Raw genomic sequence first — 27,392 nt, 5'->3', positions numbered from 1 at the left:
ATTCACTGGGATTCTAATGGCAAACATCCTGCTGAGGACTCACAGAATAGTCTGGGACGGAAGGGGCCTTTAAAGGCCATCCAGTCCAGCCCACCTGCAATGAGCAGGTATTAATAAACCTTGCTACAAACCTCTAAATACTGTAAGTAGCAGAACTTTTCAATAATCTAACCCCAAAACTTCCCCTCAATTAAAAAGAAACATAGTCCCAATACAATAAATCTGCCCCCTTGGGCAAGTCTTAATTTCTGGCAGCAGCTCTGTCATTTAAAATATACACCTTATTAATTACTGCAATTAAAACCAAATAGCTTTAAATGTTAAAAAATATTTATTTCAATTCTGTATACAAAAAAATGTCAAAACAACTGAACATTTATTAGTACTGACAATTTTTGTGAATATTTAATGGCATGTATGTCTAAGCTCACTTTACAAAGCCAAGTCCTCATAGAATTGTAATCAGGTTTTTGATTTTCCTTAAGTATCTCTTTTACCTGACTAGCAGCACATATGCTTTTAAATAAGTATATGCTTATATATATGTATATGATTATAAGTATGCTTTTAAATAAGTAAAATATCAGAGCTTAACACACACAATATGTTACACTGCAACTTTTGACCAGAATATTACAGGATTTCTGAGGAGCCAATGCTACATCTTTATAATTTACATCCAATTATTACCTGCTGAGAAAAATATGCAGGCTTTTGAGACTTATATTCAGTGAACATAAACTTGGTCTTCTGTAAAAGTGTCTGCTGTTTTATTCTATGACTATTGCATATATACAAAACCAACCAAGCCCAAGAACACAGCAGGAATCAGCATTCTGTTTGTACCTGGAGTCCCATTGCAGTCATGCCTATTGTGTCCCAAAACCCCAAGCCCAAAGTCTGCATCCTGATATTGTGCTTTTCCCAGCAAACAAGAGCTTCCCCTACATACATTAGCTACAAACAGAAAGAGTAGGTAGCACTTATTTAAAGAACACAGAAAAAAAAAAAATTCCTTTTAGGATGTTTTTCTGTATGAAATACACAGCACTGTTTTTTATATTAAAAAAAACAACCTCATAGAAAAGTAGACTTCATAAAGCACAGGCTGGTGAAACCCTTAAACTGCTTATCCTAATCCTCTACTCCATCAGTGCTGATGAGGAGATTCCAACAGGTCTGTGCCAAAAGCCAATAACCAAATTATTCCTCTGCAATGACACCTCTCTGCAATAGTTCACAAATTCTTTCATTCTGAGGATAAAATGCCTGCACAATGAGTGATTTTTCAGGGCAATACTGGAACCAAACCCCTTGAGGTTCATCAGTTTTCCATTAACAGGCAGCAGTGCCACAGGCAGGACAGCCTTGTGTGGAGGGTGTGGCCTGAGGGACAACTGAGCTCTCAGGCCTTATGTCAGCTCCTCTGGTTGGGTAAGGAAATTCTTGAAAGTGAAGAATTCAAGGTAGCCTGTGTTTAGGCATGATCTCCACAGGTCTACAAACCCTCAGGTCTGATATTGGTCTTCAAACAAGATAAATATTGAGAAATAGTGGAATTTTTAAAGCTGCATGAACAGCATATACAAAATAAAATTTTCAAGCCTTCTTAAAAAGGGAACCAGACACTTTAGAAAGGTATATTACTAAATAAATATATACTTTGTATGGCATAGCCACATACCTTTACAAAAAAACTCCTAACAAATTTCAGCTCTCTAAAGGGTAGCAGTTTTTGATTTAAAACATAAAAAAATAAAAAGGCTTCAGGAAAACATAAGTAGTTACAACTCAGTTTTATCACATCCAAGCTCTATACAATATGGTGTGAGGAAGACTGCAACAATGAAGTTTGTATTACATAGTTCCTTGGTAAGGACAGCAGGGAAAGGACAGCTGCAACTATTTGTCTGTTCAAAAGCTTAAACCTAGACTCAACTCACATGGCCCAACCACTGTCATCAAAGCAATCTTTTCAAGTGTCATTTCACATGGCAATCCCAAAAAATGAGCTGGTCATCACAGATACCTGAGAAAGGTTTGTAAGGAAAAATTGCATAGTTTTAAAGTTCCATAGAAAATGTAACATTTCATCTGCAATGGATGAAGAAAGTCTGTTGGCTGAGAACATCAGCAGTCAAGAAGCCAAGGAATTCTTAAAGCTATACAAAATAATTTAAGGAAAAAGACAGTTTGGTAAAATCATCAGTCTTCTTCCATTTAAGGTGCATTAAGATGGAGACAGGCAAAGATCACATTTTGATTCTTATCTCACATTTCTTATTCAAGTTCCAACTTTGAGTCTCTCTGAACTCACAAAATCCTATTCAGTTTTGCAACAAGTAGTAAAAATAATGGAAGAAAGATTATAAATTACTCTGTAAATTACAGATTACAAATAAATCTGTAAATATTTTTGTAAGTCTGAATGGCACTTTACAATTTACATCAACACCTGCCAACTTCATCGTCTGTCAAACCTACGAAGCCTTCGCCTTCTCATGTCTTCTTCCGAGTTCTCAGGTGGGAACCAAAACCCATAAGGTTGCTGCTCATTCCTGTGTGTTCCTCCACCAAAATCTGCAAGACACAATGAAAAACAACTGCTATTTTGGTCTGTAATAGGAGAAAAATGCACATATATCCTGTAAGCCAAAGCATCACAACACAAAGGAGACAGGGAATTGAATGTTTTCAATTCTGATGGTTTCAGGGCAATTACAACTTCCAGAAACTGCTCTTAAAGACAGTCAAATAAAAAGAAAAACCAAAACCAGAACCCCCCCTCCAACAATAAAGCTACCACCACCCAAAAAACCACCCCAACCCAACAACAAAACCAAACCAAACAACAAACCACAACCAAAAGAACATCTAACAAGTTAAGAATAACAAGTATTAGCAAGTATTCACATTTTTCATGATCCCTACTTTACACAGTAAACTCCAGAATGTTAAACTATTTCAATGTCCTCAGCAGTTGCTTCTGGCAAAAGCAGCTTTTGTGTTTGCTTTTAGTACTGAGTCCAACATGTGCAGACCCACAGCAGATGCACACACAGCTCCCAGCCCCAGCTGGCAGCAGTTTCACAAGGGAAGGACACGTGGCAGCCCAACCATACAAACTGTAAGCAAAATAATCTGAGCAGCAAGAGCATGGCCAGCCCCACAGGTGTGGGCCCTGGCACCCCGAGAGGAGGCAGGACAGGCGACTGCAGCAGCTCTCCAGAACTCACATCGAGTCAGCCAGCAAAGAAACAACCCAAGGCTTGCTTACACACACCAGCTCAGCTGAGGGGCTCTGGGAAACAAAAAATCACAGTCTGCCTTCTGAGCAGAATTACAGCGCTCAGGACACGAAAATTAGCTTTAAGGGTAATAAAACCTTTTTAACATTAAGCATTTCTTAAGCTTTCACCTGCCTCACATAGGGTCAAAACTGAATTGTAATGCTGGAGTTTAATAATTTATTTTTAAATCATCGTTTTTAAACATTTAAAAAAAATTCTTTTCAGTAGTGAAATTGTCAGCTAAACATCAAAGTTACTTATAAAAACATTTATTTTTCTATATAGCATCCCAGGTTAATTTTTATTTAAGAAAACAAATACCACTTACACAGTTAAGACATGTTCTTGCAGAGTCCCCATAAAATATGCCCAACCCTTCAAATATACATGTGCTTTAACAATCACTAGTAATAGAATGAGGTGTTATAAAAAAAGATGAAAAATGCTCTTTTATATATTGACCCAAAAATAAAAGGCTAGACAATATATTTTTAAAAGCTTTAGGTTGAAGAAAAGATCTTATTTTACATCAAACGACATGGTGAACAGCAAAGGCTGGATGTTCTAAATACGTATATTTGTATCAGTATGTAGATATTTAAATTATCCTGTTACCTAAAATAGTTCCCTGACACCTTTTTTCTTTTAATTACAGCAGAAATATTAATGAAATAACACCTTTATCTTATCAAAATATTTATAAGCCACAGTGTTCAGAAATGGTAATTAGGCCACTGCTACTACTGAAACACCATCTGATGTCTGTGCAAGAAACCAACACAGGCTTTTCAACAAATCAGCAAAAACAAATTAAAGACTAATGGAATCTAAGCCTGCATTTAAAGGATATGGAAAACTGCAACAACACTGATAGACAAAAACCAAAGGATATAGCACAACAAACTTATAACAAAACATTAACCCTTCCATTGCATATTTTACAACTTTATTGTGAACTAGAACCATGTTCTGTGAAATACAGAAGACTGAGACCCCAATTCCCATCCTGTCACTCTGTGTAGAAGTTTCTTTTGTTACTGAAGTTAACAATTAAAGCACTATGGACCAAAACAAGAAAATTGCCGTAATTGCAACAGATGTAACTAAACCTGTATTAATGCAATGCTGCAGAAGTGTTACATCAAACATTCGCACTTAATTTTTCCTCTTCTCTGAAGTTATGACCTTATTTTTAGGTTAGATAATAGAATTTGCAAGACAGTTTCTGTAAGATTCAGGAGTAATCTGTCAAGCTACCAAACTGTGAAAGTCTCACTAGTAGAAATATGCAATTAGGTCTGATGATAGGAGTGGAAAAAAAAAATATAGCAGAGGTAACACAAAGCAGTATGTCTGTATTTCTTTTTCATGCCAGCTTTAGTTGTGTTAAAGAAGCATCTAGAACACTTCAGCTGAATAGCTTACCATTTTCAGTATCACCATCTGTCCTGGCACTACTGAATGTGGTATCCATACAAAAACCAAACTATACAAACACTTAAATACCCATACAAAGAATTGACATTTCTCATTTCTAAAAAACTCTTCCTTTTGGAAAGGCTTTGCTGTAAAAGATAATCACAGACAGCAGTAATCTCTTTTGAACCCAGCAAGGACCATACAGGTAAGCAAAACAGAGAGCTTAATCTGGATATTTGATCAAATGTTATAACTTCCTTTCTTGGTTTTAATTTATACCAGTTTTATATAAATTATTTCTTCCATAAATAGTATAGCCCTGCTTATTATGTTATAACAACAGAATATAATTAAAGTTTACTAACCAGAGCTTGGGTGTGCTACAGATCACATACAGTGTGCTGCACTGAACATCTGACTTGCCTTGCTTTTTAATGAAAAAATACCAATGTTTAAAGAGTTCTTTCTATTTGAGAAAATGGGAGCTCTCTTAATTTATAAACATCCAAAGATTTTTTTTTTTCCCCCAAAGAAGCAACGAGGTTGGACAAGACCTTTGAGACTATTGAGTCCAACCTATGACCCAACAGCACCTTGTCAGGCAGACACTGGCACTGAGTGCCACATCCAGCCTTTTCTTAAACACCTCCAGGGACAGTGACTGCACCACCTCCCTGGACAGCTCATTCCAAGGTATTTTTGATGCATTTGGAGTTAGAAACAGCAAACTGGAGGGCAGCAAGAAGCCAGAGTCAAAAGCTCAGTGTTGCTCTGCTCATTTCATCTATTCCAGCCAATGCTTTATGTTTAATCTAACTCCCTTATGATTTACTGAGCTGTACTGAGAATCCCAAGGAAAGGCAGTGCAGGCATTTTTTCTCCTTTCATACTTTAGAAGGACTAGGAGGCTTCCAGGAAGAGCTGAGACACAAAAAACACAGCAACCATTTCACTGCTTGTGTTTCACTAGGAGTCAGACAGAAACTACAACTGAATAAAAAATGTAACATGGCAAAACTGCTTTTATTCTCTCCTGTCCTTCCCTCTGCAAAATGCAGAAATGCTATACAGTCTGAGAGTTTTGGCTTTTAGTACTTATCATTGCCCCATGTTTTCCTACTTGGCTCCAAGCAGACCACATTCATTAGCCTTTGCTATTGTTTCTAACACAGCCTTTTGAGTTTCTGTCAATGTATGAAAAGAATTTTGTCATGCTACGAAGCAAACTATTCTTCCTGGTGCTGATGCCAATATGTCTCATCTACAGACTTTAACATAAACTGGTGAAGAAGAGAAATGGAATTAACTCCTGTTTCTGTGCTATGCTTTGAAACAGCTGACAAATGAAACATCAAATTAGCACAAAAGTAGCTGAGGGTAATGAATTAAGAAGGAAAGCAACATACAATGAATCCAGACACAGCTGGATTGTTACAAGAGCAAGCCAGAACAATCTTGAACAGCGTCCGTCTCTCTCTTGTTTTTAAAAGGAGATGGTAAAATTGAGAAATACACAAAACCATTCCCTCCCAAAAGTCTGATAATTTGTTTTGGTTAGGAGAGTAGATGGCTAAAGACTAAATCTTTAATCCCTTCATACTTCAGGATTTTTATATTTAATCATGCCTCAAAAGCTCGTCTTTTCTTTATCAGTACCACCAAAATAAACTCTTTTAAAAGTAACAAATTATTAAAAGCACACTGGTAACATTTTTAGAAACCATCAGTCACTACTTCATAAGCCAAAATCTTACACACTTGCACACTCAGATCATCCATTTGCTACAAATAATCAACACTACAATGCAGAAGTAAGAGGATAGAGACCACTGCTGGACTTGATGCTCTTCTGCAAAGAATTAAGGGGATTAGTTTTTATATCTACCTCCAGCTACTGTTTAGCTGGATACTAAAAATACTACAGAAGAGATGGCATAAAATAATTTCACTGCATTTCCCAGCCATTTAACAATTCTCCATATGTTAATTCACCTAAAACAAGGCTAAACTCATTATTAACTGAAAACAGTTGATACATGAAGTTAATTATGTCTTTCTTTCCCAAGTACTAAATGGAATTTACTAACCAACTCAAAAAACCCTACATAAACATTCTACTTAACCAGTCCCTAGGCTAAGACAGACTGACAGCTATTCTTCTCCTGAGTAGTAAGAAATCTATGAATAATTTCAGTTAAAAGAAGAATTTCAGGTGGGCTGTATATTTATAATAATGTAGTAGAAACATTTTGTTGAGCTGCAAATAGCAAAGTATGCTTTTCCTTAGAAAATGAATAATTTATTCAGACATAAAAAAGAGAGTTCAGACCATAATTTTTAAAATGGTCCCAATGAAAAAAAATTTAAACTGTATACATAATCTACAGAATTAATCCAATGATAAACCAAAGTTAAAATAGTAAGCTATGGATAAATCTAAAATTAGGAATATTCATTGACCTTAATTTACCAGTAAAAACATTCCCAGAATAAGTTTGCTAACATTTGCAAGAATCTTACAATATAAAAAACCACTTTGCTTTCCCGTTACTGCATTTCTGCTTGTGTAACAAAGACCCACAGCAACAAAGGAATTCTGAACAATATCCCTTTCCCAATGCCAAGCCTGAGAAACCCAGATGGATGGATGGAGATACCGATGCACACTGGAGCCACTCCCCAGCAGCTCCCACTTTCTCCAAGGCTAAGGGATGCTTTTGTGCAGCCCACACACAGCTCCTGCTAATGATGCCCACAGCTGGGAAGCAGAAGTGCTGCTCTCCTGCAAGGTGACCCTGCCAAACCCACTGTGTAAGGAACAACTTTTGTTCCTTATGAACAAGTTCAAGTTACTGAGTGAAAAAAATATTTCCAGAAACCACTGAAGTCAGAGAAGACTCCCATTTGTATTACTGGGTCTTGGATCAAACATCAAGAGGTCTCTACCTCCATATGCAAATCATGTTTTTAAAATAGGTGTAATGTGTGTATGTATGCAAACCACCTCTAGCAACATCCAAGATTTAACTATTTTTAGTGTTTTCCACCTATTTTAACTGTCTTCAGCAACTGAAACAATTGCAGGAAGAAAATCATCCAAAAGAATTGGCAGTACCTAGAAGTGTATTTGCATATTTAGGAACTCCCAGAAAAAAATACTCAGCATTCTGTATATATTTCAGCACGAAAATCTGAATAAATTCTTACCTCAAAATCCATTGTAGCAATAGCAAGAACCTACGCCACTGTCAATTTGTTGCCTAAAGGGCAAAGGAAGCCAACCCTTTAGGCAGTATTTCCAAAAATCCCTGCTTTGCAGAACTGGTCTTTACCCCACAGTATTTCAGATTCTAACTGGTCGTGGTACTGGTTTGAAAGAGAAATCCCTGGTGAAAGGCTCAGTGGTTCATTTAACTCTTTCAGTGAACTTTGATCACCATTGTAAAGAGAATTGGGAGTTTTTTGGTTCTAATTTTCAGTAAACTTCTTATCCTACATCAGCCATTGTATTTATGAAGAGACAGGTAGAAGAGAATTCATTAAATATTTATAAAATAATTCTGACTATGCTTCGTGTTGCAAGTGGTCGTCTTCTTACACTGGTACCAAAACTTTCTGTGTGGAAATGATAAAAATTCATTGATTCATTTTCCCAGAAACTTGCTTAAGAAAGTGCTGGTAATCAGACCATAGAGCACAGCTGCAGTTTTAGAAAGGTATTTAGAACACAAGGTCTGCTCAATGGGTTTTCCAAGAGGTGTCTTGGATACCATAGTAAGAATTAAAAAAAAAAAAAAACCAACCAAAAGGAAATCCATCACAAAAGTTGCATCTAATTCTCAAAGCCTAAATCCTAGCATATGATTTCATGAAATGTATTTTAATTCATAACAATGTACTGCATATTTGAGCACAATCTGCTTTAAGGTATTTCTATAGAAAACCACCACATTCAAGTGCAATGACCAGCATTTTTATAATTACAGAAAGAACAGGTAACACTGGAAATAAAAAACACAGCATTTCTCCAGTCTCCTCACACAAATTCCACTCTTATATTACAATATTCCATGGGCTGGAAAATTTCAATGACTCCAATAAGAAGTCCTGTTTCAGCAGTAGCAAACAGACATGGGAACCCTTCCAGGGAACAGATAAGTCCGATGCCCAAGTATTTCCTAACTGTTCCAAGTGACTCTGATTAGCTCCTACCTGGTCATCTAAAAGCTTTTGCGGGGAGAGGTATTTATTGGTTTAGTTTTAAATCAAAAGTGAAGAAATGCAAAGACAGTTCATGATAAAATGTAAGAGAAATGTCTATACCTGATAATTGTAGATATTTCTCTTCAGTCACAAACTATAAAGATTACCGCCTCCATGTTTAAAAAGCTTAGTCTTTTGTGGAGAAACACCAGCTTGCAAAGGATTCTTAACATTACTGACACTGAAAATCAGACACCGAGAAGCTGAACTCATATAAAATCCCAACACTCACCACAACAAAAATCCAAACCCACGTGCCACACAAATCAAGCTATTTCTTCTGAGAAGAAAAGCAAGCACACAATAGATCAGAGATTTGGTTATACTGGGATTACATTAAGGGTGGCTGGCAATACCAGTACTAAACAAAAATGTCAGCTGTATATTTGAACTTCATAGTAAAAGAAGTTTAAATATCAAAAGCTATGACTTTTTTAAATCCAAAATTATTTTCTTAAGTAAAGGAAGAATTAATGCAATTTGAAACCAATATAAAATCATGAGAATAACAACAAAAATTTAAAAAAAAAAACCCAAACCAAACAAAACCAACAAACTCTGGAGAGAAAACCAATTAATGTTGTTTAAATGGTTTCTTGTTTGAGGCAACAACATAACTACAACTGAGAATGGAAAAAACTTAAGCAGCAGCTCCTTTCAACAAAGAGACCTAAATCACTAAAACTGTTTGATAGTCTTAAAATTGATGCTTCCATAGATCTCAAACAAGCTTAGCAATTTCTTTTCTTGCACTAGACTCTAATTATTATTATTACAGAAATTTTCAGGATATTGCATAAAAACAGATCTGCAGTTCAGGAATGCCTGAATGTGGAGTAAACAGAAATGGTGTATCCTTAGGGTGGGTTTAGATAAGCCATGTATGATTTTAGAGAGCAGTATCTACTGAGCTTAAATTCAATGCATGTCTTAATACAAAATATTTTTCAGTTGTGGACAACAGCTAATACCAGGAAATTCTGTATTATGTAATTAATTCTTTTATTAGCTTAGCAGGATACTATCACAGCAATTTGTAGGAATGGATCAACATTCTATATCCATAATGGTACATTTTGTGGCCTAGAAGCCATAATAAATGTACTTGTCCAAATAAGGATGAAAAAAATATTATTAATCAATTGAAATTATTGGAGTACTCTGTTGTCCAAGTTACAGAGCAGCTGTGATAGTTTAAATGTCATAGTTTGGGAAAAAAATATGAGAGCTTTAAATGTACTGTGGTACCTGTTATTACAACATATTTCAAATTATTTTATGTAATTTTTTGTCATGTTAAGTACCTGTTTCATCATCCATGTAATTGCAAGAATCTCTGAATGTTCATGCTTTAGGGAAAATGTATCGTGTTCAAAGGACAGTGCTCATTCAAGCTAATTATTTTTCAAACTAACTGAGAGGGAAGAATATCCTAATTGCCCATTAGCACAGAAAATTTAATCTCATCCTTTGTATCCCTAAAACAGGTGTGATCAGTGACATGCTCTGTATTATGTTCTTTGTGAAATAAGACATCTGCCTATAGGCAAATTGAACCTTTACACAGCTTGTTTAAGGAAGTATTTTAAGAGCTCAAATCTTGGGTCTTGCTTGTCCAAACTGAAGTTTCCAGCAGGTAGGAGAAAGAGATGCAAAATAAAGCAAGATCCCTACATATTTATATATATGATCACACCAAATTATAATGGAAACAATATAATGCTTAATATTAAATATAATGCTTAATATTATATATTAATGCTTAATATTATATATTAATATAATATATATTAAAAGCTTTGAAGAAGCGTAATATTAAAAGCTTCTCAAACTCTGTGTTAAAAATTATGTAAAATATCATCTTAGAATGACCATAAAATAGACAACATCCCCTACAATAAAACTCATTTTATATCCATTCATTCCCAAAATTACAAGATATGTCCAAAAATAAGTCATGAGGAATACATCTTATTTTCCCTCCTGAGTCCCTTTCAGTATGAATCATAAACTTGAGAGATAAAAATGCAATAAAATTCCTACCTCTTTCATTAAGACTGTTTAGCACTGCCCTTTCAAGCTGTTCTTCTTCAGTGAGCCCACCTGTATAATCAAAGTAGTTCCTTGGAGTTCTGTGTTGATAATCTGGATAATAGCCATAATACTCTGTAAAATGAACCAAAAAATAAAATAAATTGCTGCTATTCAGCAGGTGTGAAATCAGATACTATCTTCTTGCTATCTTTCTTCCACAAATTGTTTTAATTTGGGAAAGAAAAAAATTATTAGGGTTCAATTACTTGTACAATATATGCCATGAATTAACTTCTAATTTACAAAGCCAAAGCATGGTAACAGGAGAAAAAAAAAAAAAACCAACCAAAAAACGATGGACCAAACATGTCAATTTTTTAAACTGTTAGAAGTGTTATAGAATTGCTGTTACTAAGAAGTTTAACACAGAAATTGAAAGACAGTTTTCATCATCTCCTTTTAACATTAGTTGTCAATATTTGGACACCTTACTGCTATCACTAGAACACAAACCAGGTACTGCTCAGGAGTTTTCTCCCCACCTCTCTTCCCCTTTCCCTCAGGGCCCATGAAACAATGCCATCATAAATTCCAGTCATCTTTGGACCTAGAGAAGTCACAGGGAAAGACTCCTGCAACTTCCTGCAGTGCTGTACACAGCTCATGTCGTGCTCTGGCACAGCTAAACCTGCCCTGCAAAAAGCCAGCAGAGCACAGATCTCATCAGTGTCTCACTCACTGCTGACAACCCTTTCTGGCCTTTGCAAAGCTGGCCAAAACCAAGCACAGGCCATCATCCACCCAAACACATGGGATTCAAAAGGAAAAAAATTACTTGGCTAGAGAATTGAGCAAGACTCTCTTCCTGTTAACAACACAATCTGATCTTGCCTGAGCACAGAAAACCTAAGCTGAGAAAAATTATGGAAAAAGGACACACTTTTCAACTGAAAAAAACTATGGAGAAAAGTCCCATTTTTCTATTCCATTTCTATATTTTCAAAACACAAAGCTTTTGTGATGTGCTCATTTCCAGACATCTGAACAAGGGATTTTGAAGAACCAAAGTACAGAAAGGTTGGCAGTTTCTTCCAACTAAGAGAAAATTATACAAAGGTTAATCAAAATGAGTAAAGTGGAAATATTTTTGTATGAAACAAGTACAGCAAGCCATTTCCCTTTTCTTCAGCTTATTAGCATCAATGATAGTCTTGTGTTCTCTCATTGCTTCTATCAATTCCAGATGAAACTTGTGCAGGTTCTGTACTTAATAACAAATACAGATGACAAAGTGAAGACAAATAAGCAATTTCTTTTTAAAAATGATTTTGTTAAAAAAAAATATCCTAAGCCCTAGAACCTCTAGACAAATAAAACCAGCAATACTCTGTCTTGAAAGTTTCCCAGGAAAAGAGGAAAAACTGAACAGAGTAACTGCACAAAACTGTACATAGAATTATATATATTCCTCTGTATTTGTGAATATTCCTACACTGATTTTATATACACATGTACATGCACACAGATGTAGGTATACACATTATAGACACACATTCTGTCTGTTTCTTGTCTTGGAACACAACTGACAATGGAAGATTTTTCCTACACCTGCAGTGAAATACTGAGGGACAGCATTTAGCTGTTATGTCGGTACACTTTGGATGCAATCTTCATATACTCCCCTCATTCTCCTCTGCTTTTTATGTTAATCTGAATGAACATTTCCTCAGCTATGAATTTATTTACTGGAGGCTTCAAAACTACATGCATGAAGAGTGTAAAAATCCTGGTACTAAAAGCATGAAATTATCTGATGAAAGCAAAAGGATGCTGTATTTTAGGTTTGTTCTATTGCTGTAATTCTTTCTGTTTTATGTTTCACACTGCCAGCAAGTTGTAAATGCTCAGAAAGCTGTAATCTTTTCTTTTAAAATGAGACAGTTTGCTAACATTGACATGTTCAAGGTGTTCCTATTAATCAAAATAAATGTCCTAATACTTTATTCATGAACTGCACTTTGAGAAAACCTAATTCACCTACTAAATACTAAATGTGTTAAAATTACACTTAAAACCTTTTTTCTTTTAAAGCTGTTTCCTTGTGCTGTTTCATAAAATCTGTTCTGACCATAATTTCATCTATTTTTCTCTTTAAATTGGTATTTAAAGGCACATAGCAATAAATCAGCAATTCCAGAAAGAGAGAAACTAATCAAGATATGCATCATTAGCCTATGACACTAGATCGAGTTTTCTTCATTCACAGATGGTCAAATTTATTCCATATATCATACACCAAGCAAAAGGTTAAATCTTCCATTAAGGCTTCTGCAAATAGGATGAAAGACAATTACAAAGTATATGAACAGGGAATGAACATAACAAATATATATTTTCTTAACTGCAGTTGTCATTTTAGACAAATGACTTTAGTACAAAGTAAAAATTAAATGGTTATATCTAAAGGCTACTTTAAATTGTTATATCTAAAAGAACTTGGTGGACAGGATAATTCAGATTAACTCTCTCCATCTCCCCCTTGCCCAAAAGAACTTTGGGGACTGCCCAAAACAGACTTCCTTGCTGTCAGCATACTAAAATATTTTTTTTCCCTCCCCATCACAGCAGATCTACTGTATGAAATCTCTTCCATTTTCCCTACTTGAAAAGAGCTGGGAAAGCAAACAGAAAGGGCTGTTCAGAATCTCTCTGCTGCTCCTTCATGAGGGGTGGTCTTGTATCCACCCAAGCTCCCAGCAGCTGGTGTTTGTACAGGGGCTGTAATAGATCACAGAGTTTAAATGTCAAGTACAAATTCTTATCTTCATTAGCTATTAAAGGACTTTTTCCGACATAAATCTTTTGAGTTTCCATCCACCCTGCTATTGTGGGATGCTGGAGGAAGGTTCAGTGTCTGTGAGCAGCTGGGCTGAGCAGCACCTTTACTTGGGCTGGGACTGCCAACCATGGGAACAGGTAACTTGTGAATGCTGTGTTCACCTCTCATTTCACTTCACAATAGTAATTGTTATATTTTTCTACTGGCCTTTAGATCAAATGTTTTTTAACTTGAAAGTAAATTACAGTAACAAAAATCCTGGGTAAACATACTTTTAAATTGGAATAATCCCTGTTGCTGTTATTGAGGAAAGCAGGCTAAGATCTTTTGTTTAGGAATTACAAAACAGATGTTTCAAAATATTTAAGGACCCAGAATCCTGCTTGTGGAAACTATTTAATGTAATAATAAAATTGGAGATAGATCATGGAAGACAAAGTTCATCAGGGAGAATAAAAGCAGCTATAAACTTGGCTTAAAGTAGCACATCTCACTTATAAAAGACTACACAAAATAAAAACATCAGAGAACAGTAAGAATGATCAAACGTGTGAAATAGCTTCCTTATAAGCAACCAGACAGACTCCAACTTTCCAAAGAGAGGGAAAAGATGACCATTTTGACTGAAGCCTACAAAACTACTAAGGAAGGAAGTACATAAAGAATGAAGGTTCAGTCTCCTTCCCAAAGAAGAATTAATGTGTATCAAACAAAATTGGTAGTTAGCAGGTTCAAGCCAAACCAAAAAATGACAGATTCTAAACCAGGAAGCAAACTGTGAGTCTTTACTGATGATGTAGGTGTGAAGTGTTCATGCCAATTCAAAGAGTTTTTGACAAATTGGTCTAAGAAGAAGCTACCACAGGCTATTAAAGACAAAATTCTCCCATAAAACTTTCTGCTGAGAACATCTTTAAGCCACAAGCCACTGTACACTGGGAGATATTTGAGAGAGTTATCACTATGCATTTATCTCATTCTTCCAGCAGATGTCTAGGAAAGAGCATAAAACACTGCAGGAGGTAAGAGATGCCAGGATATGCATCCCTTAGCTCAGATTCAACACCCAGAGCCCTTCTCTCAGCCTCTCCTGGCCCTCACAGACAAGGACTCCACCTATTACTTCTGTACACTCCACATGCAATGATTCAATATTCTGCAGGAGAAGTGAATCAAATGTGGTCCAGTCAGTGCCAGCATTCCAGCCATTCATCTATAAACTGAAGATGGCCTAAATTTAGTCTGCTGAGGAGGGGCTTTTTGCACATAAATAACTTCATTTACAAAGACTGTTCAGAGGAAGACATCCTTGTTAGAAGAGAAAAAAACACCCCAGAATAGAACAGACAAATTTGCTGGATGAGGGCTTATTCACCAAGGTCCAAAAGGCTGCTTTTAGTAGACACGATTTCCCCACTGCTACACCTTGTGCAAAAGGGATGATACTTCCCCAAGGTAGCATTTTAGGAGGTCATGACCTTAATTTGAGGCTTAAGCCTCAAATTTGTACAAATTTGTACTAAATCAGATCTGTAGAAAATCCATCCACATGCTTACCTGAAGAGGAAAGGTAAGACATGCCCAGAGAAGTAACATAAGTTTAGCAAGTATACATGTGCAGAATATTTTGTCTACTATGTATGTTTCCATTTACATAGCTCCCCTATACATTTTCTAATCATTACCAAAAGCTATTTTTAAAGCTGGAATTAGTTTTTGGTTAAGTGGACAAGAGTACTTACCTGAATAGTAGTTCCTTGGCCTGTCAGGCTCAGTGAAGAAAGAAATGCCAGCTAAATAAAAGAATAATGCATATACTGTTAGAATAGTCATTTTTCTTTAAATTCAAATTTAAAGTACCCTTTCTTTAAGAGTCTGTTTCATAAGATACAGGCAGGAAATCAGTCATGAGTATCTGTGGATTGTTTTGGCATCATTGAGAGACTTTTCTATTGCAAGCTTGTATGTTCCAGATTTTATAGAAGTGTGCTATGTTCATGCAACATATCAATGTAGACTAGAAAAAAAGCAAACCTATAATGTTCTCCCCAGAAAGCACAACGAGCAATTTCTCTACTGAGGGTATTCATTATTAGTAATGTTTAATGAACAGAAAACTGAGGACTGAAGCATTATTCCTGCTTTGCCACATGAGAAAAAAAATGCCCTTGTACTGAACACTGCTTCCTGCAGCTGTCAGTCACACACAACCTGCACAGCAGCCCAGTCTCCAAGGCAGGTTTCACTAACAGTACTGTGGTATTATCCCTGAATTCCCAGAGAAATTCATTGGAAGGGACCTCAGAAGGTTCCCCAGTCCAACTCCAAACCTGAGCAGGGTTAGTGAGATCAGAGCAGGTTACCCAGCCAGGGCTGCATCATGCTAAAGTCCAAGGCTGGAGACTCTGAAGCTTCCCTGGCAGCTGAGCTGATGCCTGCCTGTTCTATAGTCATCATCCCATGGCACAGAATCATGCAAGGTTAACCTTTAACTAACGGGACACCTGATGTCTGCTCCCTCCAGTAAGGCAGGAAAGCTGATGCTTTGGTGTCCTTATTTCCCTTCCAACTGCTGAACATACATGACTTACAGACTATCCCCAAACTGTGATCCAAGCCCCAGTGAGAGCACACACATTTGAACAAATAATACCTCACTATACAAACACCGTATCCATGCTCAATTTGATGGAACAGTCATGAATAAAGTACTCAACCTATCAAGCAGTCAGACATAAAAAGCCAAATATTCTGCCAACCAACCCCAGCACAGCTGTTGTGTCAGGGCTTAGATTTCCACTAAAACACTGCCATGTATGGGAGTGTTCATTTAAAAGTTTGCAGGGCTGTATTTGAAACAACTGTTAAGACAAAAGATGTTTAAAGCTATAATCTTTTTTTAAAAATAATTATTACTGCAATATGAAAAGCTGTAATAATACACTGTTGGAAAGCTCAAGAAATCCAGTAACAATTTCTTAAGTATCCTACCACCTCTTTCAAACTGTAGAGACTTCCATTAGAATCAACACAACAGTAGAAATCAAGAGGGAAACATTTTGTTCTTACATATGTTTATGGCTTCACCACACTTCATTTGAAGTTCCATTTTCATTCAAAGATTATACTCTAAATAAATACTTTTAAAAAGAAGATTAAAAGGTATTCCTCTGAGTAAGAATATCTGAAAGTCACATTCTTAATTGTTCTTAGCTGTCTTCTGCACCCACTTTAATAAAATGAGCATATCTTTAATTATCTAAAAACTTGCTGGAATGAGCTGAATTTATGCAAGACTTACTGAGTTTTAGAAGTGTTCCTTATGCAGATTTTGTAAATTAAACAAACTTATATACCTGCACAGGCTTGCATGATTTTTTTCAGAGGTCCCATGGTGTACATCAATCCAACAAGAATCCCTGACAGATGCCCAGCAAAAGAAGTCCTAGAAAATAAAAAAATCTTGAGTAATGGAAAGGAACACTTTTTTTGGTAGGGATACAAAAGGGAGTGTAGAATTTGTTGCAAAGAGAAAGTCTCTGAGACTTGCCTGACAAAGTCCCTGAGACCAAGCACAGAGACATTACCTGCCTGCAAGGATATAATGCTAAGTTTTCTTTCTTTGTAACTACCTTAAAATTGGGAGCTACACAGTTACAGAAAAGTATTTTAAAAATATCCTGAAAAATTTGAGAGATTATTTTAGTTGCTACAGAATATGCTTTCCCTAAAAACAATTAAAGAGTTACCAAAGGAATAAACTGGTTTTAGGCTTTAGAAAAGTAATTTATTTTGTAATGTCTGGGTAGATCTTACCAAAACCGTGTACAGTTCTGAGTGAAAGCACAAACACAATACTTGCTACTGCACTACCCATGCAATCCTACAATTAGTCTGAAAGAAGTATGAATGCAGATCCATTGCAATCTTTGTAATATACTGCCTTCAAAATTGAAAGAACAATTGAAATGCTGTGATCCAAATTCTTTTCTATGCATACCAACAATTTCTTTAAAAATATCATTAGCATTTGTACACAGAATGAAAAGGCTCTGGAGTTTTTTGAGAATTCAACCCAGAAGCATGTATTTTCACTATATAAAGACATTTTCTCTAGTTATTGACATGACTATGGGGTACTCTATAGATTCAAAAATCAATTTTGAACATTCAAATTAAGAGTTAAACTCTATTGTGTTTAAACATAAATTAAGAGAAAATCTTCTGAATTCAAGCAGGTGTAAACACTACTTGCAAATTTTTCACCTCTATTATGAAGTTGCAGAAGCCAATACACTAAACATTAACATCTCCTTGTATGTGCAATTAGAAATAACTCATTTATACTGGTTGTCAAAAAATTTAAATAATACAAGCTAAAATGAGATTTTTTTTTCCTTTATAAAGTAGAAATGAAACCTCTGTTTAATGTACCAAGTGTAACGTTTGCATCAATTTTTACATTCACATCAGTGATCTGCAGGAGTTATACAGATGATGGCATGAGCACTCAAGCCAACTTCCAGGCATCAGTGGTAAAAGGAGACAGGAAACGTCACTAGAGGGAGGTAAAGATCAAATCTAAATTCACTCTTTTGCCACCTACTTAACCACAAACTCATATCCTGCCATGGAGAACTGCAGTTCTTTCTTGTCAGTAACCAACAACTCTCTAAAGAGTAACACAAAAATGTTAACGTGAGCATTTATAGATAAAAGATAGTTACCAAAATAAAGTATCTATATGGAACTAATTTTCCAAACAGATTTCTCTGGAACAGATATTCCAAATTTATGAAAAATGAATGCCCGACTCGGAAAATGTCTCACCTCAGAAAATGAAAAATACTTAAAAATCACCTACTCTAGAAATCACCAACATAATATTGGTTCACCTAAGACTTAGGATACCTGCCCAATTCTGGAAGAGGCACAGATTAAACAGAAAGCAACTTTTCACATGTCTGTTCTTACATTAAATAAACAAGCCCAAGGACTGCTAAGGAAATACAGATCTATCTCAATACTCTTCACGGAAGGTGAAGATTAGAAGGATACTGAATGCACTTTAAAATTTTTCCAAAACAAAAACATTAATGAGAAATTAATAAGAAAATAATAAGATGTCAATAGACTCCTAAATCCTCTCTCAGCACACAAATCAAAGTTTTCAAAAAGCTCAGTATAACTTTTGTATCTTTCATTGGTTATGGATTCTCAGGTGAACCTGCTACACCAGTCCAATAAGGCAGGTCCAGATTTACTGCATGACTTTCTAACTGGACAGAATTCTGCCCCAATTACTCACCTCTTATCTATTCAAAACTAAATTATGCAACTTGGTCTACAAAAGGAACCAGTTGAACACAGACTTCAAATATTATAACCTGTCCTGAGCACACAGATGTGTATGTAAAAGCAATGCAGTGAGTGCTATAATTGCTATGGTTCATTGCAAGGCAATTGGCAGTTATTAATTAAACGTGTTGTGTTCTAGGACTGAATTTCTGGAGGTCACTACTTGTTTTCTGTAGCCCCCATTATCATTTAAGTGCTGTGAAATTGCCCTCTGTAGAGGTCACTGTAGAAGTTTAGATGAGGCAGAAATCTAAACTTCCATGAAATATTTTTTGATATTATTGCTGGACTTCTTATCCAGTCTCTACCCAAAGACATTTCTACAGTAATGCAACTGAAAAAGAACAGCACACAATGTCTGAAATCATGTTTTTCCTCTACCATAAACAGTATGATATGGTTTTACTTCATACATAACGCTCTTCTACTATTCTTTAATTAAAAACAGTATTGTAAAACATATCACCAAATAAAACCTATGTTCAGCTGAAACAGCAGTTTATATTTTTCCAAAAAATGTTTTGAATGCACTGAAAGCTTTAGTTTTATACTTGCAACAATGCCAAGCAGCTCACAAATAAAATTGTATTTGGGCAGAGCACTCTTCTGTCTTTAATCCTCACTGCAGTCAATTGAGCAGCCAGGCATAAAGCAATAAAACCAGTGCTTAACCTAAGCAATATTTGAATTCTCCTTCTGCCCTAGAAAATGTTCTATCAGCTATATCATAGTATCTGACAAGGAATATCTCAGTATTGCTGAGCCCTTTTTTTTTTAATCTTTCTGAAAAGTGGGATATTGTACATAAACTGTGATTTGATCGTTCACAGGTTTTGTGTCTGTACTTCGCATATATTCAGCAATATGATTCACAGTTACAAAATATTACACAGGAAAATTACTCATTTGCAAACAGGACTACAAAAATCAACTGCCAAAGAAGAACAAGGCCCTGTTCTCCCAGAGGTAGGGGCAGATGAACTGTGCTGACACAGAGCACACAGGTGACACTGACAGTGACAAAACTGGCAGAACACTGGATGATAGTTTGATCATAAATCAGAGGAGTGACTAAGCCAGAGTGGGCTAGGACAGAAATGGCAAAACCATGGCAAAAACAGTGGAATGCTGCTCAGGTAATGAAGCCCTTGGCACTATGGTGGAGTAGTTTTGTTACCTCATTGAAAAGGCACAGACCTTTTCCTTGTCCATCAAATTTTGTTATCTTCCCTCAAATACTCAATTACACCTTCTGGGAAGAGTATTTCGGGTTTTTAATTTAAGATGTACTCAAAATACTGCAGACTGCAGCCCCAACACTGCACTGGGATACCAGCTAACACTACTCACACTTCATGAGACATTTCAAACTACTCCAGATTGCCCAAATCTCTTCTCCTTTCTATGAAATATTAAATGCACTTACCCTGGGGAGATTAAATGAATAGCCACCAGCTCCACCCAACAAGCATATTTACTAGCTATCGGCAATCCAAAGACATTGCTCACTCTTCCTGGATTATAATGGTTGTTTAGAACTTTCAAAGCAAACAAGACTCCTGCAAACAAGAAGAAATCACATGAAGAGAGAAATAATGCACAAATAATAAAGGAATGTAAACAATTGGAAGTACCATGCAGTGTCAAAGCACCATGAATCATACAGCTGCATGCCAGAACAGTTCTGTTCTTTCAGTGATATTTTTCAGTGACGTAAAAAAAAAATACAAAAATTATGTATTTTTATAACAGCCAAATCTAAGCTGCTTTTTAATGTGCCTGCTCACTGTAGCTATTCAGGTATTCAAAATAATACAAACATAATTTAAAATGGGAGTTCTAGTTGAAATAATTGACAAAATTAGTGAATTCAAAAAAATGTTCTGTGATTTGAGAAAACCCAGTACTGAAAACAAGGCAAACAAATATGTGTAAAACTCAACAGTAGATTCAAATTCTGAGTTAATGGAAAATCATCTTACACAAACTCCAGAATCACTTGTTTCTGAAAAAAAAAGTAGATAAATCACTTTTAATCACAGTAAATATTATTAATTTTAACTGACTGCAACTGTTTTGTCATGCAACCACCAGCTAATATGATGGAATGAATTCAGAGAACTTATTGGGAGTACTTATGAAAACATTCCTCTCAAGAGACAGCTCACAGTGGTCTGAAAAAAAACCCTGAAAAATTAATATGTTAAACTTCTGACAGGACATATCAAGGCTGGCACAGGCAGCCAAACCACTCAGGGAAAGGGGCTGCAGTCTACAGCCCCCAGAAAGGCGGATATTAGAACTGGACATGTCTTGTTACCAAAAGGGGGTGCCCAGAAAATACCTGGAGGTCCAAAGGAGCAACTCCCAGGATGTTCCAGCTTGTATCCACTGGAATATCCCAAGAAAACCTCAAAGGTGTTGAAGTAACTTTCTTAAAAGCTGAAAAAGAGTGCTTGCCTTCTAAGTCCAGGTCCCAGTGACAGCAAGGAAATGCCCTACTTATCTAGAAATGCAGGGCTACTTTTCCACTTGACTGCACATTTTTTTAAAGAGAAGGAGTTTATTGACTTGAAAATGATCTGCTAAAGGAAGAGACAAGACCAACCAAAATCAGGTGTCTGGATGTTGCTAGCAGAAGCAAATCTAGGAGAGTCTCTCCAAAGACAGGCTTGAATAATTTTAAACTGACAAGTTTTCTAGAAGCCACCTAAGGATCATTATTGAAATGCTTATATGGCACCAGAAAATTAAGAATTCAGACTTCAATCAACCAATGATATTAAATAGAAAACATAATTCTACCATGATAATGATATTTCATGTTCTCAGGTAAAGTTCCTGTCAGTCACAAGAACATGAACTGAATTACTTTAAGTCCATGCCCAGAGTACATGTTTTAAATTAAAAAATAGGATAAGCATACTGACATGACAATCATACATTTATATAGATGTACACCTATCCTCTTCCTGCAACAGTTACTGTTATGTAGCAACTATACATATTAATTTTACACATGTAAATTGGACCAACTCTGTGTCTTACCTGAAAAACCTACACCACAATTCATTTCATAGGAATGATCATCCAGAATTATCACAAGCAGGAGCTCCAGCACCATGTAAACTACTCCAATCAGTACTGAAAATACTGCAATAATGTAGGCAAACCATATGCTCTTCAGCTTTTTTTCCAGCTTTATGCCCTTCCAAAGCATGGAAATCATGTTATAATACAAATGCCAATCATCTGCATGGTGGAAAGGAGCAAGCAGCAAACGCTGCCAGTTCTTTCTGTGGACAGCTTCATTTACACTGAGACACACTTCAGATAGTGGTTTCAAAGGATTCAGAAAGAGAAAAATATTCAGTAGAAGTACCCCAAGAGTAACAGAAGGAATGTTCTGGAGTCCAACTTGAGAAATTTGATAAAGCAGCAAAAGCAGTCCAGCACTAACTCCTCTTTGCCTTCGTTGCATTGTTACTTCTTATTCAAAGAAATGTGAAGATTATTCCGATTTCCAGTCTTTTATTCAATTTCAAAACCATACAAGTTCTGGAAATTCTGAAAGAAAAAAAGATAACTTGTTATATATGTATTTATGTATTATATACACAGTGTTTTGAAGCTCATCACTGGTTTGAGTTTTTAAACAAAAAAATTCATCAAGGTAATCAGCTGATACCTTCATATATCAGAACAAAATTTCAAGTGAGGGAAAAAACACCAGAATTTGTAAACTGATACAAAACACAAACAAAAGAGATTTATAGAGGCAATCCAGAGCAAGCACTGAGAGAAAAAGCAGTCTGCAACCTCTCACATCCCTGGACAGGCTGTACTTAATCTATTAAAATACTTGTGTATTCTAGACGTGTTTTCATTAATTCTGATTCAGTCAGAATAATTAAGATTTCAGGAAGGAAAACAGTTCAAAATTCTTTTATAGAGTCTCAGTTTCCAGAATTCCTATCTTTGGCACATATTTAAACTTTTTAATGACCACTTCTCCAACTTTCACAAATATTCAAAACAAGCTAAGTTTGAAAACTAAAAGTAACAATTTTTAAAAATGAACAGAGACACAGATAAGCACTCCTAGATACAATTTGAAAATTGTTACTGCTTTCATAGAGATGAGACTAAAGAGTTTAGTTTAGAAGTAAGCAAGGGAGAAAACTATGGGAGAAATCAGATACAAAATCAGCATATAAAATTTAAAGAGTTACAACAAAATTTTCATCTCTGCCTTGTTTATGCCAGAAAAACCCAGGGGATTAAAGAGGGCTACAGAAATAGATGTGGCTAGAAACAGAGTTACTGTGGCAGGAACTGACAAGAGAGGAAGAAGGAAGACGCGCTGGGTAACACAGCACAGGGGGCTGTGGAGTTTCCAGAGGGTGGAACCACCTGTGGTAGACAGAAAGAGACCCGGGATTTCAAGCTGGTTCTGAGGGCTTCAAATAACCTTGTGTTTTAGAGCTTTCATCTCTGCTTCTGACAGCCGTAAATTCCCAAATTAAGTATTTTTAACATCCATGCACCTAAGAAAAGAAACCCTCATCCAGCACACAGCCAGACAATAATCATGGAACAGGACTGGGAATCCTTTCCATCATGATCATAGCAGTGCTAGTTATCCTAAACCATTCCTGGGAGCAACCACAAATATCAACCAAAACACATTACGTGTTTGAGTCGAAGGGAAAAAGATACAAGAAAACAGTAGCTGAGAGCCTTCTGGAATGCAACTCCCTTAAAACATAGAGAGCTTTCAACTGTTTGAACATTCCTCCTCAGCCTCTATGCTGTTTATTAAAAGTCTAATGAGGCTTGAAACAATGAAGCACTTTTTTCCTTTTTCTTTTTTTTTTTTTTTGAACACATGCCACCTACTTCAAAATGTACAAATTTCCAGAATAGACTTGAAATGGACATTTGTCTTGCATCCAGGCTGCCACGTGTCTGCATTTTTGTCACCTACTCAAGATAAATGTCTGAACTAAATATTCTTGGAATTTATTTGTTTGTTTTGTACTAACCAAGTAAAAAGCATTTAAACTTATTTTTACTGTGACAAACCCCCTCAACTCACTTGGCGGCCATAAAATATTACAACTTCACATTACTAAAAAAATCATGCAATAAAGTAAATATTTTAATAAATACCTGTTAAAATCAAATGTTCTACTGTCTTTTCCTGTAGCTGTAATTTGAATTTAGAGGAAAATAATCTCCCTGTACCCTTGCTCCCCTTAAAACAGACATAACTATCCCAAAATTTTGATTTATGTTTATGCAAAGCCAAGTACACCCTGGAAGAAAAATTTATGCATTCAGCCAACATGTCCAGATTAGAGATAGACCAATGTCAAAACCACTTGAAACATAAAGGGCGAGTATCAGATCCTAAGCACAAAGCATTCCACAATACAGATAAGCCTCAACAGGCCCACACCACTTGTCTGTGAAGATACAGTCTCAGGGTACAAAGGCTTCTCCAGGTAAAGCAGAAACAGTGTTTTTAAACTGTTTCCTGCAAAGGAAGCAGGAGCCAACTGTAAACACTTTTAATGTGGCCCTCAAACTTTGGAAAGGGGTGGGGAAAAGGCCTAATAGAAAAAACAACCAATGCAAGGAAAAACAAACTAAACATTTGGAACATAATGAATCATCCTGTTTATATTTAATAAGCATGCAAGGAGAAGGTCAGGCACAAGCTGTCAGTTACAACAAGCTTTGAAATGTCCAGTCAATTACATAGTTCATAGCAAAGACAAGGTTCTGACTTAATTATAAAATTAATTACTTCATAAAGGACAACTTCTGGATTCATCAGATGTGCCTTTAAAGGGTTTTCCTTCATAAAGGAATACAGAATGGTGAACTGAAAAGATACAGCATCTCAGAATTTGGTGAGAAAAGTCACACATCTGTAATAAAAATGTCTTAAAACTATTAAGTCAATAACTTCCTTACAATTCAGCTGTTAAATATCAATGTTCAATATCTTCAAAAATGGCTATATCACAGTCTTTATTTATTATGCGACATTTTAAATTTCATTCAAAGTTTTCTGTGTGAATAAAGAAGTTCTTCTGCCTCTTATATCTACTTCAGCATGGAAATTGAAAATCTTTTATAGATTTTTAATCCTCTTAGGTACCACTGAAAGAGGAAGTCCTTAACAAAATAAGCATTTTAACTAAAAACTTCCACTTGAAAATTGTGTTCTGAAGGGTGTAACAAGCACTGTTCACAATAAAATATATACATATTAAACAATACATGTCAAGAATCATTTTAGGCACCTTATCCCAAAACAAATGAGACAGCTTTCACAGGAAAGAACCCAAGGGGCTGGGTCAAATCTCTCTCATAACAGACAGTAATTAGTAACTGCCTCTCAAAACACCAGGATACATCTACACTAATTGAAGTTGGACAAGTGAAATAGTCATAAATATTTAATATCACTGTACTTGTAAAGGAAAGAGGATGTCACACCTTAAAATAAAAATACATCAAAACAACAGTGAATTTCAGATTAGGCCACAGCTGAGTTTTAACTTCACAGATTTTTAACTCAGGGTCAGGGATTTGGGTTTTGATCAGGGTTTGTTGGGTTTTTTCCCCCACTTGATTGTAATTGTGCCACCTGTATAATGCTAAAACTGGGTAATCATAATAGAAAAGTATCCTCCTTTATCTGAAGAATTTTTTAATATTATGGAAAACGAAACCATCAAAGACTGCCTGACTCCACTTCAGAAGTGTGAAGCACAACAGCTCTGGTAATTTTAGCATTCCTTGGTAGCTTTTGAGGGAAAATTTGTCTGCAGTGTGTAGAAGAAAGGATGAACAGTGAACTCACTTTTTGAAGAAATCCATTCTAAATAATTCTGTTTAAATATACAAACAATTCAGAAACATATGCTTTGCAGTATTAGCATTATATTACCGTTGTCAACACCTCCAATCTAGGTCAATAAAAAAACAGTCCCAGGAAGAACATCACTGTGCTATTTCAGGAAATCAAACCAGCTCAGGTATTGTCCATTACATTTTACAAACACCTGAATTAACTGAACTCGGTATTTTAACAATTGTAAGAAGGCTTACCAAATACAGTCAAGATATACTTGTCATTACTTCTTCTTTTATACAAATGCAAGTTATTTGCAGTTTTTGGGGGGTAGGTATTTTTGTTTCGTAGTATTAACAAAGAAAGGGATATAGTTTTGGCCAGTTACTGTTTTTTTTTAGGAAGTAGTTTATAGAATTTTTTTAAAAATACCACTGCAGAAAATGGGGTAAATGAAGGCAATAACCCCGAACTGCGGAGGCTGTAAGGAGCACAGCACATGTGTAGGTGTGGCTGCGGATAAGCCCCGCGGGTTCCCGACACTCGGCTCCTCCAGCGCACCGAGAGCGCTCCCAGGAACCGAGTCCCAGAGACACGACGGTGGGTGTGTGTATAAAGATAACGGCTGTAAAAACGTGAAATATTGGGGATTCGACTTCTCAGGCCGCTTCACTTCCACAATTCCCACCACCACTCCTTGCGGCGGCAGGAACGAGCTAAGATCGGCGGAGGAAAACTTCCTACAGAGCGCAGCTTGAGGGCAGCTTACCCAGCGCAGACCCGGCTTGCCGGGGCTTGCAGCGGGCACTCCCCGCTCAGCAGGGCGGCGCTCCCCGGGTGTGGGCCGCGCCCCTCACGGCCGGGGGGCCGCTCTCCGCCGGGAGGCGGCGGCAAAGGCGAGAGGAAGAGGGCAGGAGAGCAGAACAGGAGAACACGGCAGGAGGAGCCGCGCGGGGAAGGGGAGGAGGTGGCGGCGGCAGCTCCAGCGCCCCCCCGCCCCTGCACTCACGTTCTCCGGCGGCGGCAGCACCTGGAACCCCGCGCCGCCCCACGTGACCGCGGCGAGGGGCGTGGCCCCGGCCCCGCCTGGGAGCGCACCGCGCCTGCGCCGAGCCGGCCGCGCCGCCAGGGGCGCTGTGCGCGGGCGGGCTGAGGGCTGAGGGCGGAGGCGGGAAAGCTGAGGCGGCGCGGCTGTCTCGGGGCGGGTATTGGTCGCTGGCACTGCCCACTATTAAAATACATATTAAGGTTTCCTTTGAAAGCATTTTACTGCACATGCAAAACAGTAACTAGTTCTGTAAGTTTAAAATAGTTCGACGAC

The 27,392-nt window shown here is 36.8% G+C and overlaps 1 protein-coding gene across 2 annotated transcripts; it reads right to left on the bottom strand.

Moving 5' to 3' along the window:
* Positions 1-267: 267 nt before the first annotated feature.
* Positions 268-27,137, bottom strand: RHBDD1 (rhomboid domain containing 1). 2 transcript variants are annotated; one of them, XM_058844453.1, is made up of 7 exons: positions 27,081-27,137; positions 22,252-22,770; positions 20,630-20,762; positions 17,202-17,290; positions 15,588-15,638; positions 11,016-11,138; positions 268-2,580 (listed from the first exon to the last, which is right to left on the bottom strand). In XM_058844453.1, the coding sequence occupies exons 2-7, from the start codon at positions 22,682-22,684 to the stop codon at positions 2,465-2,467; spliced, it is 945 nt and encodes a 314-aa protein (XP_058700436.1). In that variant the 5' UTR covers positions 22,685-22,770; positions 27,081-27,137; the 3' UTR covers positions 268-2,464. The 2 variants fall into 2 exon arrangements, with proteins under 2 accessions (XP_058700436.1, XP_058700435.1); XM_058844452.1 differs by having other exon boundaries at positions 26,841-27,126.
* Positions 27,138-27,392: the final 255 nt, after the last annotated feature.

Source organism: Poecile atricapillus, chromosome 8, assembly GCF_030490865.1.
Source record: "Poecile atricapillus isolate bPoeAtr1 chromosome 8, bPoeAtr1.hap1, whole genome shotgun sequence".
In the NCBI taxonomy this organism is placed as follows: Eukaryota; Metazoa; Chordata; class Aves; order Passeriformes; family Paridae; genus Poecile; species Poecile atricapillus.
The sequence above is the reverse complement of the archived record's forward strand: the minus strand, read 5'-3'. Positions and strand labels throughout refer to the sequence as shown.

Coding starts and splice junctions, on each gene's coding strand:
- RHBDD1 (XM_058844453.1), bottom strand. CDS start 22,684: ATGCAACGAAGGCAAAGAGGAGTTAGTGCTGGACTGCTTTTGCTGCTT. Junction 17,291..20,629: donor ATTCATTTAATCTCCCCAGG/GTAAGTGCATTT, acceptor TTTATTTTCTAG/GACTTCTTTTGCTGGGCATC. Junction 15,639..17,201: donor AATCATGCAAGCCTGTGCAG/GTATATAAGTTT, acceptor TCTTTTATTTAG/CTGGCATTTCTTTCTTCACT.